The sequence below is a fragment of the Anas acuta genome, chromosome 2, assembly GCF_963932015.1.
Source record: "Anas acuta chromosome 2, bAnaAcu1.1, whole genome shotgun sequence".
Classification (NCBI taxonomy): Eukaryota; Metazoa; Chordata; class Aves; order Anseriformes; family Anatidae; genus Anas; species Anas acuta.
The window spans coordinates 112,716,628-112,729,534 of record NC_088980.1 but is presented as its reverse complement, the minus strand read 5'-3'; the positions used below and the strand labels follow the sequence as shown (position 1 = coordinate 112,729,534).

Sequence of the window (12,907 nt, the reverse complement as noted above, 5' to 3'; positions counted from 1 at the left end):
CAGCAGAGCCCTGACCTCTCAGGGAAGAACACAGAGGTCATTCCCCACTCATTTTGTTTTCCTGCCTTTCAGTGACAATTCACCTCCTTACCTTCTGGGGTACACATCCCCTCTTCAGCTTAGTAGACAGACTGTGGTTTGCTGAAACAAGACCCAAGTGTGCAGAGACTGAGAACCAAAGATCGTGGTTACCTTGCTGATGCCTACTTCTTGCTTTCATACTTTACTGTCTCATCGGCCTGCTTCGACTATAACTTCTGTTTTTTCTCTCTGTGTAATGAAGTTGTTCCAAGTTAAATTCTCTTATCTCTCCACACTTTGTGGGTTAATCCCTTGGTAACAGCAGTTTAGATTTCCCAAGCCCCAGATGGGAAATAGCCCCAAAGCACAAGCTACTTCAGCATTCCTGGTTTCTTGCTAATAAGTTCATGGTAAATCCAGCTTAGATTGTTGTAATCTCTGTTTCAGAGTGTCTTAAATATTGAGGGCCTAGAGGGAGAAAAAAGTTTGCATTAATTTTCAGGATTCATGGCAGTTATAAAAGATACTGCGGCCATGAGGTTTTTCTCCAAGGAGGGAGATGTGAGGTAATGCAGCTCACACATACTGCACAAGTCATACCTGACCAAAGCCTTTGTACTTAAATATCACGGCCAAATTAAATTCATTTTCAGTTCATTCCTCCAATAACCATTCCATAGTTATCTCAAACTCTTCCTTCATAGCTGTAATGTGACAGGAGTCTATTGTACTCTTCATGTCCTATTTTTCATGCCAACTTATTCAGAAGGGACAAGTCTCTCCGTATATCCTAATTTTGTATTATGCTTAATTTAATCCTCATAAAAGAAGAAAAGTCTGGACAGCACTTCAAGTGCTCAAGTCTCCCAGTAGCTCATAGGTCCCCCATGAGAATTGTGGGCTGTCAGGTGAATTCTATTGTAGAATGACTCAATGCAAATAAAAAGTTTAGAACTTAAAAGGTATGTTTTCCAGACATTTGATCATTTTAGTATTGCATTGGAGGGATTTTTTGTCAAATTCACATTAAGGGTTTGGTTTTGTTTGTATTTTTTTATAAATATTTTTTCAGAATTCCAAGTCATAGCACAGTTTCAATCAAGTGACCTCATGAGCTTGTTTCATTGAATTCAGTAAAGGCTAAGTTTTTAAGACTTTTTTCCTTTATTTTACTGGTGTTTTGAGTCTTAGAGCACAATTACCTATTTGGATTTCTTGTTTTTAAGGCTCCTTTTCCCTGGTACAGTTCTGTTTGAAACCTCCTCATTACCTGTCTTTGCTTATGCAAGAGGGGTGTTGTATCTGCTAGTTGCATTTGAAGTTTAGCTGATCAGTCTGTAATCCTTTGTAATTTTTGATTACAAATTGCTTATTTGTAATCTTTCAGCTTCTTAGTTTAAAAAAAAAAAAATCAAAGTAGTCAGTGAATCCTATTGAAAAAGGATGCATTTGGGTGTTGCAGGGAAGCGTGGCCTCTAGCACTCATGCTGTGACTGCTACAGACAGCACTGAGACCTTGGATAGTATGCAAAGCATTTGGTAGTCTGGTTTTATAGCAGGAGAGCTTCCGACAGAAGAGCCAGAAGAGGCTACGTGTCTGGTTATGAAAGCTGGAGCCATATAGGCCTTGGCATAAAGCAAAATTGCTGCTGCTTTTGCTTTCCTAGATAGGCTGTTCTGGTCCAGTTCATGCGGAAGTTGGATGGATTGCTGCTCTTTGATCTCTGGGTTGCTCAGCTCACATTTCCAAACAAATTGCTTGAAATTCAGTTGGTTTTGTATCTTTCTGCTCTAGCAGCCGCTACATCTGTTGCTGCTTTTGGGAAAGGCACCCACCCCCACAGCAGCTGGTTTTGATAAAGAATAGCTCTGCAGTCTGCAGGCACACCTGAACGGTTTGAGGCGGATGGACTGAGGGTCAGAAGCGAGCATCCCTCTCAGTGGCAGGCAGAGATGGCCATGGTCGTGTGATCTGAGTCAGAAATAAATGCTCTAAATAGACCTTCCACTACTTGCCTTATTAGGGGATGCTATTCAAGGAGATTCCACAGTCCCAAGGTAATTGTGCAGAGTGATTCTTGTCTTTCCCATTTCACGTATTTATACAAGCTGTGCGTACTGGAAAGCACGTGCCCAAGTCCCGGAACAACTTCTGTGGTAGCCACGTAAGACTTACCATTTCCATCAAAGGTAAGCCTGGCAGGAGAGGAGCCACTGCTCCTCTTCAGAGCTGCAGGGTAGGTTCCCAAGCCACTCCCTGTGGTTAGAGGCTTTCCCTATTATGCATGAAAGGATAGCATGTACATGACCTATAAAATCTGCATGAATGCGCTTTCTACTTGGCGTATCATAAAATCTGCACATGTGGAGCCTCTTGAACAGGTACATAGCAGAGCAGGTCACACAGCTCATTAGGTTTAGGCGAGCCTCAGTTTTTGTACCCTGTAGCACAGGGTCATGTTCTTACAGCTGGCAGCTTCTGCCTGGAAACTGGTGCACCCTTGAATTCTTGCACTCTTGCAACCTATTACAGAAGATGGGATTTTTAGATATCATGCAAAAAGAATTTGACTTGACATACCATATGTAATAAAGGCAGCGTTCCCCCAAGAGGGCCATGAGACACAACTGCAATTGTCCCACCTGATATATGTGGCATCTACCTGAAAATAGCACCAGAGTGATGGAAAGCTTACTTCCAAATGAAATTTGGCTGTTTCTCGATGTGGTAAACAGCTGAGTATTTGTCATATCAGCAAATGTTAGGGACCTTATTTACTTGTTCCTGCCATTTAGAAATATGAATATTTTGCTGCCAGAAGGGGAGCATTTTCTTATTGTATAAGGTGCTCTGAACTGTTCCAGGAAGATTCAAATTATGGCCTCCTTTTTCTTTCAATTTTTGCCTCCAGTTTGAAAGCTTGCTAGTATCAGTGTCTTAAAGTCTGTTGTCCAGGCCGCTCACTTCTGATGGAAGTTGCTGGGAGCCAGGCGAGTTCTGCAGAGGCACCTCATCAGCGAGGGTGCATTTCCAGTGGCAGCTTGGTGCCTTGGAAAAGTGTTTTCCTTGAGAGTTGCCTACAGCTGAGCACCACTAATGCAGGGCAGGGAGTAGATGTGTAGGATCTTTTCAGTGAAGTGTGCTGTGGAAGGATGGAAATGCACTTAAGAGAGAATCTGTGCATGTAGCTACACCTGATGGGAATACAGAGTGCTGTAAGAAACAGCCAGCCTTTCTGAGCTCTGATAGATCTAGGCCAACTCAAGATACCAGGTCTGGTGTCTCTAAATTGGAAACTGCTTAAAAACTTGTATCACGTGCAATGAGGTTCCAGCATTCCTCTCAGTCAGGGTTTCCTCTCACAACAGGAATGTATATGCAGAGGCACAGCTCTAGAAAATACTGTGTAATAATCACTTGCAAGAAGGTGTTCATTAGTGATCGCCTGCCTTCTACCAGTAGCTCTGTAAATCAGTGAATACTGGACTTTTTCCAAAGAAAATGTGTTCATGCTTAGCAAATCTTTGGCTATGTTTTCTGGGTAACATTGAAAATCATGGTTTTGATAGCCTTTGAACTCTGGGCTGTACTAGCACAAGTATATCATTTGGGGAAAGTAGTGTAGCTGACCTAAAAAAAAAAAAAGTGAGTTTAATTTTTAAAGTATGTGATAGCAAAAGCATCTTGTCCATTTTGTGATACAAACCTGGAGTGAAGGTTGTGTGAAAACTGTAGCAGACAGGTTCAGAAATCGGTGGACAGGCTGAAAATGGGAGGAGATCAGGGTGCTATGATACAGCATCTGACTGGAATATCTCACTACCTGGTTATTTGAACTGCTCACTTGCTGGAACAGCTAACGCTGTGAGGATGAAAACTGACAGTTTTTTGGGGGAAGTATCAGTACTGCGTATACATCGATTAAAAGCAAAATAAATGCATTTAATTGTAAGTCACAAAATTCTGCTCTTCTCAGGAACAGCTCACTTTGTACAAGTCCAAAAGTAGTACAGAAACAAACAGTTCACAATATCATGAGCAAATCAACATGAACATGCCTAATTACTCCATGGAAGTGTTTTTACTCCATTTTGAGTTTAACTGTGCCCACACCCCATAGGCTGCAGCAACAAATTGCAGTAAACAGATTTCTCATAGCCTTAAAACTCGTTAAATAAAAAATTATGCAAAAGAGCTACTGAGAGATTCATTCGTACAACAGCTCTGATTTATGTTACCTGAGAGTTAGCATTTAATTTATGCCAGTTTTCATTGCAGCAGAGAGATTTAAAAAACAAAACAAACTCTGAATCTCAACTTTGTCTTAATATTTGAAGCACACAACTTAATATTAAGCAATCTAACTCATACAGCCTTGTGAAAGGCCAAACAGACACTGGATGCAGACAGGGAAATGGAGACAGGATATGAGGGTGTCAAATCAGTGGCAAACTTGAGTTATTCACTGTTCTGTGTTGATGTCTTCTCATTTGAATGAAAGTTAAAAGTTGAACTTGAGGCCAGAGGGAGCATGGTGGGGTGGTGTTACATGAGGAATGCTGTCTGCTGAAGGATGTTGTGGGGTCTTTTTCTGCCTGCAGGAGGGCCACACAGAAGAGCATGAAGGTGAAGAGCAAGTCCATGACCAGCCCCAGCAGCAGGAGGAGTACTGACTCACCCAGCGTCTCTGACAATTTTCATTTTGTGTGAGAACTTTCTTCTGGAGAATGGAACATGTGTGGCCTCAAACTTGAAATCAGTTCACTCCCAGTCTGCCATTAACATTTATGTACCATAGTGAGTGCCAGCCAACCACTGCATTCTGTACCCATACTTTGCCAAGATGCATTTGCAGAAGTCTTCTTTCAGTGTATCTTCCCAAGAGGTTGTAGGGCTCCATCACCTACTGTACATCACTGCAACTTCACCACTTGGCTGCTTGAGATTTGTTCTGCTCTTTTAAGAAAATATATATATTTATTTTTTTTTCTTTTTGTCTTAAGTATGATACACTTGTAACTTGTTCTAACATATTTATATTGGCATTTTGTGTGGCAAGAAGTACCGTACCACTAGCTGTGTCTCTCACTTTGTGGTGCTTTGGCGTTTCCTAGTACATCTGCCTCGGGGCGTAAATTCGGTCAATTGGAATAAAGGGATACAGTGGAAGTCGTGCTCAAGCCATAACGATGAGGTGTGTTGTGGAGGAAAATGCTCGTGTTGCTCACGTTTATTCCTTTCCCGCCTTCACGAAATGGAAGGCGTAGCATCTGTTTCACTAGGAGAGATTTAAAACCTCGTGTTTAGAAAGCTTGTTAGAAAGCTGCATGGTATGTTTTTTGACTTATTTCTGGAGGACAGACATCCACTTCCGTTTTTTGAAAACCCTCCCAGTTTCCTGACTAGTCAATAGACATTTCCCAGCTTTGCTTCCTTCCCGAGGAGTCCTGTCCCAGCCTCCAGCTTCAGCTCTGCCTGCAGAGGGCTCAGTGCTGATGCAGGGGAGGAGTCTCCTTGACACAAGTGTAGCTGCAGGACACGATCTCTGCTGTCATGCTTGGCTTCCCACCCCTCAGAAGAGGACAAAGTAGGCCAGATATTTCTTTTTGCTATCCTCCCCCCTCTGCTGCAAGTCAGGAAGACGGAAAGCTTCCTCACTAGTGCAAGCTATGGGGGAAACCCAGCCACAGAACTAGCCCTGAAAACCCCAGAACTCCCTGTAAGTGGGTGGGGGACACCTCGCGGGTGTTGAGGCCGCTTCTGAAGCGTGGAGAGGCAGCGAGACATCCTCCTTTTGGAGACAGTGCGTGCATCAGACCCGCTGACCAAGGGGGAGTGAGCCAGCTCTGTGCTTGGCTGACCTTCCTGCAGCGAGGCTGGCGTGGTGCAGCAGCACATCCACCCTGGAGGCGCCCGCAGTGAGAGTGCTCCTTTCCAGAACGGTCCCCACCGCCCTGTTCTAAATGATGGTATTTTATAAACAGGTATCTTGAAGTGTATAAAGCATTCCTTGTTTTTATCGTGAAACTGTGCATCCTAGTCTCTCTGAATATTTTATGCTTGGTATTCTTGGTCTCTCACTTGACTTTCCGTAATTCTGGATTGTTCCTCTGATCAAGCAGGTACATGGAAGTCCCAACCCAGTCTGCTGTCACTGAAAAAAATTCAAAACCCCGTTGAACAGCTAAACCTTCTTAGGTCTTCATGCACTCCTAAAGCATGAGCTCCCAGCTGATGCTTCCATAGAGAGGTTTTTAATTAATCAGCCCACCAACACGCGCGCACACATGCAGTTTTCTGTTCCTAAGAAATCTTTTGCAGCTAAGTGGCTCTTAGTTAAATGTGAGAACGCTGCTGTTGTGTTGCACCGCAGGCAATATATAAAATACTGTTAAAACATTAGAACAGGTATTTCTATTTCCTTGATTGCTCCCTGCGCCCGTAGAGTTTCTAGACCCTCTGGGTTGAAGATCTTCTGGCCCTGCCTCCAGCATTGACCTCACAGCCTACCTGGTAATAGCAAACGTACTGCAACCTGCAGGCCAGCACTTTTCTTTCTGATTTTGATTGGTTACAAATAAGATCTGGTTTATAAAACTGTGTATTTTCCAAACTAAGTATTTCCAAGAATCACCACAGATGGGGGAATTGTCATTTTCATTGTATTTGTGTTTATTAGAACCTATGTACTTATTACAATTGTCATTGTAATAAACGGTAGTTCTTCATAATGCTGTTGAACTGAAGAGCAGTCACTAATTTTTTTTCCAGTCTCCAGAACGTCCTTTATAGGGGATTTCAGATGGGGCAAGGAGTTTGGGATCAGGCTACAAACCTAACCATCAGCAGCAGTCTCTGATTACTGCAGTTTGTCCTTCTGCTAATATTTGAGCAGGTGCAGGGAGAGCACTTCAAGAGAAAATGCTTCTCTGAAGGTGCAAACAGTTGGGTTGTTGAGCTCCCAGGGGTTCATAGTCAGGCTGTGGTGCCTCTGAACTTTTCTCTTTGAAGCACATTTAAGGAACAACAACAACAAAAGCTGAACTTCATCTCCTTAAGTTCTCTATATCCTTTTTTTGGTCTGAGGAGTGTAGTGGTCTCGCTGCTTGTGTCAAGGAAGAAGTGACTGATGCAGGGAGCCAGGGCAGTAAATTACCTCTTGGGCACTAGAAATGTGGCTGTGCTGAGGGGAGAGCAATGCTCTGAAAGGGGAAAGAGTTGTCCTTCTCCTCCCACCCCCTGCGAGTAACCCATTATTCCGTTATGGTTTTGATATGCATTTGTAATTACCTTTACTAAATAGCACACCATAAAGCTTTGGTTATATATTAAATGTAAACTGAAAGGAATGTAAACATATGTATTGTTAATTATAAATAGATAAGTAATGACATAATAGATACAAAAAGTCTTATCCAGATGTATCAGTCATTTTACATTATCCACAAATTGTCGCATGGTAGAGTAGATTTTTGTCTGAATATGTGAATAACTTGACTTGCGTTTATCTTTTTACATATTTAATAAAAAAATATATGTTAAAATCTGTCTAGCTCTAGAGACTTCAAAACATTCTAAAACAATATTTTCTGTTTAAAATACATATATTTAATTGCTTTGTTACTGAGTGCATGTGGGAGCAGGAAGAAAAAGACAGCTGCTTTAAAAAAATAAGTTTACTTATCCCAGTGTGTGCAGGTAGTGTCTATTTCTTTCCCCAAGAGCCCAGAAACTGTATCACTTTCTACAAAAAAAAAGGTGCATGTATGTATATATGTGTGTATATATGTACATGGAAACAGAACATTCTTTTTTTTATGTCAAATGCTTTCCAATTTCAGAGTACTAAATCTCCTGTAGCATCACTTAGTTTGGGTACATCAAAAGCAAAGCTGTGAAGGGAGCTGGGAGGTGAAAAGAGCACAACAGCAAAGGCACTTAAGCACCCAGTGGACTTTTGTAAGTGATTCAGGGATGAATCTAATCTTCCTTGCAGTACCTAAAAGCCACCTGTTTTAGACCTTTCTGCCACAGGTTGAAGCCATCTGGTTGCGTGCCACCACTGCGAGGTCAGACCAGCTCCTCCCAATACCTCCAGGTACCCCACGGCCCCACTTTGGGAACGTTTCTGATACGGGGGTAGGTGAAGCAGGGACCTGAGGAGCCAATTTCCAACCTGGGCACCCAAACCTGTGTGAGCAGAGCTAGTTGTATTGCTTTTCGTAAGATGTGGGGGAGGCATGTCTTTGGGCTTGTGTGAATACTCCACAGCATAAAAAGGAAGTAATGCATTTTCCAGTTCAAATAGTTCAAAAGAAAACTCTCTGACTTAATTTCTTGGCCATAAAAAATTGTTCTTAAACCAAGCTCTGGTCATCTTCATACCGTTATCTGACTTTGCAAAATAAATCTGACCATACTGCCGTATGAACAAAGTGTTTTTATTCCCTTTCATTGAACCAGTTACCATCTGAGGTGGCTAACAATTCGATATGTACACAGTGCGTTACATGATCTGTTTATACTTGTCTTTATAGAGATTGTAGTGACAAGTTACTTTCAAAAGGAAAACAAAAGTTTGCTATGTTTTCATGTGGAATACAAAAAAGCTGTCCGGAGCTTAATTTCCTTTTAAAGTGATGCTATAGACACTGTAGAAAGGTACGAGTGCAGGCAGCTTGTGGCAGTTCAAGTTTTATAATTTCATTTAATGCAGTACTTCAAAATACTCCATTACAGTGTATCAAATTGTGCAGCTTTTGTGCCCCTTATTTCCAACTGCTTTTATAAGTAAGTGCAAAATAGAGGGAAAAGGAAAGCCTGTCCGCGGAGTTCCTCCAGTACAACCACTTGCAAGCCAGAGGTATTTTTGTTGTATTCTTATTCTTTTCTTGTCAGGACTTCCTCCAGATGCTTTTGATGGACAGGTTAAAAATATTGAAGTAGGTCAGACTTATATACCAGCATATCTTCTGTCTGAATTAATACTTCAGCAAGCGGTGAGATTGCTTGGTGCAGGCCTGCCTCACACTCGTAGCTGCTGCTGGGGGAAGTCTGCCCTACCAACATCGTGGTAGGCCAACTACTGTGACAGGCAACCCTAAACTGAGGCTGTTCACGTAATATACAGGTGGAAGATATGGCTAGTCAGTGGTCATCCAAAAATCGTAGTGCTCTTACTGATGTACGAGGATGTTTACTGGGGAAAACATCATCAAGCCAGTGGTAAAGCCAAAAAATAAGAGGAAAAAAAGGTCTAAAAATTGAAACAGGTGAACCTGGAGTTTAGTGGCTCAACACCTATGTTTCTGCCCTGCTTCTGGCAAGTGAGATACTTAACAGTTTAATAAACATGCCAGTCAGTCAATCTCACCCCTCTGTGCAAGAGATGTAATAAAATGCTTACCTTGGGGAAAGCGGACAGATTGTTTCATTAGTGCTTCAAGGCCACAACGTCCCTTTGGCTAGGACAGCATATGAAAAGAGATGAAACTCAAATTCCTCCTTCTTCCTCCAAGGCACACAGAAAGCCCACATATATTATAGATGGAGAGAGCAGTTTACATCTGCATGTGAATGTGTAATGTCAAAAAAAAAAAGCTCTTGTTTGATTTGGTTGGGTTTTTTTGTTTGTTGCTTTTTTGTCATTATCTGAAACCACAAAAATTTGTTTCAAGAACACAGGCAAATAATTGTTTGCTTAGCATTTTGCACTGATAGACAAGGTTCAAAAATATTTAGAATGTGCATGGCTGGCTCATTTTTCACTGCTCGTTTCATGGTTTAGAAAGCTGTGTGCTTTGCAGTGAAATTTGAGCATATTCAAGCATTTGTTGGCCAAATTTATTCTCAGCTGGTTACCTTTGTAGGGCATATTGCTTGTTGCTACTTAAATATCAACAATGTGCTTGTTACTGCATAGAAAATAAGTATAAAAGCAAGCGCCTCCGGTATGGAGCCTGCATTTTGGACGGATACAGGTCAGCTGAGTTTCATCTTAATGCTGGGGGGGAGGGATCCTGCATTTCAAAAATACTTCAGTGTGCCCATAGCTTTCTGATCTCTTTCTCTTCACACATTCATCTGAGGTGAAGAAAAGACTGAATGTGCGTAAGCCCTTCAGGAGACTGCGTGGAAGAAATGAGTTGTGAGAAAACGAATATGGAAACTGCAGCAGGCACAGATGTCTGAGTGGGAAGGACGTGGTGGGTGGGTTTGCATTGCCGGGGTCTCAATGGTGAAGAGCCTGGGCAAAGCCAGTTCTGGTTATAAAACACCAAGGATCCCACGTAACCCAGCACAGCTTTATCAAGGGCTGTGGGCACAGTGGCAAGGAGGAGGAAGACGAAAGCTTCAGAGAAGGTGACATGGCATTAGGAAAGAGAATAAATATTAGCAGCAGCACAACTTGGTAAACACGTCTCTGCTGGACAGGACTTTTCCTCTGAGATGAAGCATCTTGCTGCATAGCTCGTTGTCGCAGTTGTTCGAGTATCTGGACTATTCTATTCTTTGGTTATCTTAATCAGATTAATTCCACTATTTATCACATCAAAAGAGCTGGAAATCTCCATGTCAAGTGTTACAGTCTGACCGTAGTGCAGGTGTTCATTCTTGGACGCGTTTCTTCAGGGAAAAGATGTAAATGTTGAAGTGTTCGCTCAGCTGCCTCCCCTAAAGATAAATCACAGAGATTAGCAAATGGCCTTGTACAAGTTTCACAGCTTCCCATCTCTCTTCTCCCGGTCATACTGGGGAGGACCTATCTGCCACCCTGGTGTACTTGGGGCCCTAGGAGCACGTGGGGACCTACGAGTATCCAAGCACGAGAGCTGTGATCGTGGCACTCCTCTTGCAGCACACCGATGGGAAGTTAAATTACTACAGGCCAGATCCACAACCCTCATAAATCATGATGGAGCTGGGCCCACTCATTCAATAGTGGATTTTGACCAGGTGATCCCATGGTGATCTCCACTGACTGGCCCCTGGTGGTGCTTGGGTAAAGTCCACTACACTGGCACTGTCTGCTGACAAAAGGCCTCCTGCAAAGGCAGGAGGCAAAATCCTCGCATCCCAACAGCTATCTTAAATAAAGGAATGCTGAGCAAATCCCTGTGAAATGAGGTCTTTGCCATGCAAGATGTTTTATTTGAACATAAGCCCCCATTAAGACACTTTCCTAAGGATTATTTGACAATGCTTTTTGGAAAAAAAAAAAAAAAGGCATTAGCTGGGGAAAAATGAATTTAAGCAGTAATTCAGAGGATAATAAATGACAAAACTGATATCTAACAGACATAAAAATGCGTGAGTAAGACTGAATGAACTGGAAAACCGTTTGTGTCTCCAGCTTGAGAGATGCTAAATAGAAGGCCATGAAAAGATGAGAAATGTGGACAGTTGTTTTGCCTGCAGATTGAAAGCAGAGTTAGCCACCTTATTGTAGGAATTTTATGCATTTTACTTTGCATTTTACCTTTCTGTTTTTTTCACTCAAGTAACCTCAGGAGAAGAAAGGGCAAAGGGGTGAGGGCATTTGTGCCAGACGGATCAGCTGTTACGTAAACCTGTCCATAAATATTATGACTGTGATAGTTTTAAAGCCAATACCAGTCATTTCATAGGAATTATTCATCACTGAGGCCGCTGCATGCGCAAAAAGGCAATGCCAGCAGCAAACTGATGTTATTTTTATTTTTTTTTTAACTTTAGACTAAATAAAACACAAGAAACCTGTAACTTAAGATTCAGACTCCTGGACAGGGCCCCAGCCTGAGAGCACAGACACCATCCCCAGGCCCCATATCAGTGCCATGCCCCGTGCAGCTCTTGCCCGGTTGTTTCGGAGCTGCCCTCTTACCACGCAGATGCCGTAGTGCACGTGAGCCGCCGTGACCAGCGCAGTGAACGCGGCCAGCACCGCTTCTTCTGCCCAGCCCAGCAGCCCCGAGATGGCTGCGTAGACCACCAGCGCCAAGGGGAACAGGAACCAGTGCAGCAGCTCGGGCCGGGTGCTGCTCATCTGGCAGACGATGACTTTGCACTGTGGGAACAGAGGTGGCCAGGTGAGAAGCAGAGGGCGGTCAGCGTGTTCCTAGACAGCCTGCATCCATTTTCTCTGTGGGTTGCTTTTGACGGGGGGGAAAAAACAGGCTAGACTTCAAAATGGAGCCTGTTTCTACTACTATCGATGACAAACTTTGTGCCTCATTGTCCGTGACTCTTAAAGGACTTTATTGCAAGTAATTTAAAATACACACTTTTTTTAGGGAGACAGTGTTTTGACATGCTGCACTTTATGAGCTGAAGCCCAGCTTTGCGAAAGGGGAGTTTGTTTGACACTGTGCTTTCACACAGCCTCGTAAAGTTGTAATCCCAAATCAAATTGCCACCACTTGGTCACTAGGAGAGCACAGTGGTATTCTAATCACATGGCATGGCAGGAATATATTCTGGTTTGTGGTATGTAAGGGAGAGAAAGCAGTGTATGTCTCTTTCAAATCCTGTTTTTCTTTCCTAGCACTACTCCATATACTAAAACACCCACCTGGGCAGCACCATTTCCCTGGCTCGATTATGGAGATGAGCTCTCTGGAGATGGAGCTGGGATCCCACTCAGAATGGCAGAAAAACAATGAATATACAATGCATGACTCAATGGAAAACAATTAGCTTAATTTTACTGAGGTCTTGAAAAGTCATGAGATGAACTCAGCTAAGTTCAGATTTATACAGTAAGGCACTTAAGGCTTTTACCTGATTTAGACTCCTTAAGTCATTTGTCTCATATACATTCTCTTCAGGAAAAAAAAAGGGGGGGGGGAAGGAAGGGGACAGGAAATTTTTATCTATTTAAGTTTCATTCAAAATTTGAGTGTGGCC

The 12,907-nt window shown here is 42.7% G+C and overlaps 2 protein-coding genes across 10 annotated transcripts in view; one reads left to right on the top strand and one right to left on the bottom strand.

Moving 5' to 3' along the window:
• Nucleotides 1-6,753, top strand: part of MAPRE2 (microtubule associated protein RP/EB family member 2) — a 97,591-nt gene extending 90,838 nt beyond the window's left edge. For all 7 annotated transcript variants that reach the window (XM_068671733.1, XM_068671728.1, XM_068671727.1 and 4 more), the window contains one exon: nucleotides 4,624-6,753. In XM_068671733.1, coding sequence (XP_068527834.1) covers nucleotides 4,624-4,695 — 72 coding nt within the window. In that variant the 3' untranslated portion in view covers nucleotides 4,696-6,753. The remainder of the gene's footprint in view (nucleotides 1-4,623) is intronic.
• Nucleotides 6,754-8,446: 1,693 nt separating this feature from the next.
• Nucleotides 8,447-12,907, bottom strand: part of LOC137851029 (ethanolaminephosphotransferase 1-like) — a 55,174-nt gene continuing 50,713 nt past the window's right edge. For all 3 annotated transcript variants that reach the window (XM_068671724.1, XM_068671725.1, XM_068671726.1), the window contains 2 exons: nucleotides 11,886-12,068; nucleotides 8,447-10,696 (listed from right to left, as the gene is read on the bottom strand). In XM_068671724.1, the coding sequence (XP_068527825.1) occupies nucleotides 10,631-10,696; nucleotides 11,886-12,068 (249 nt within the window). In that variant the 3' untranslated portion in view covers nucleotides 8,447-10,630. The remainder of the gene's footprint in view (nucleotides 10,697-11,885; nucleotides 12,069-12,907) is intronic.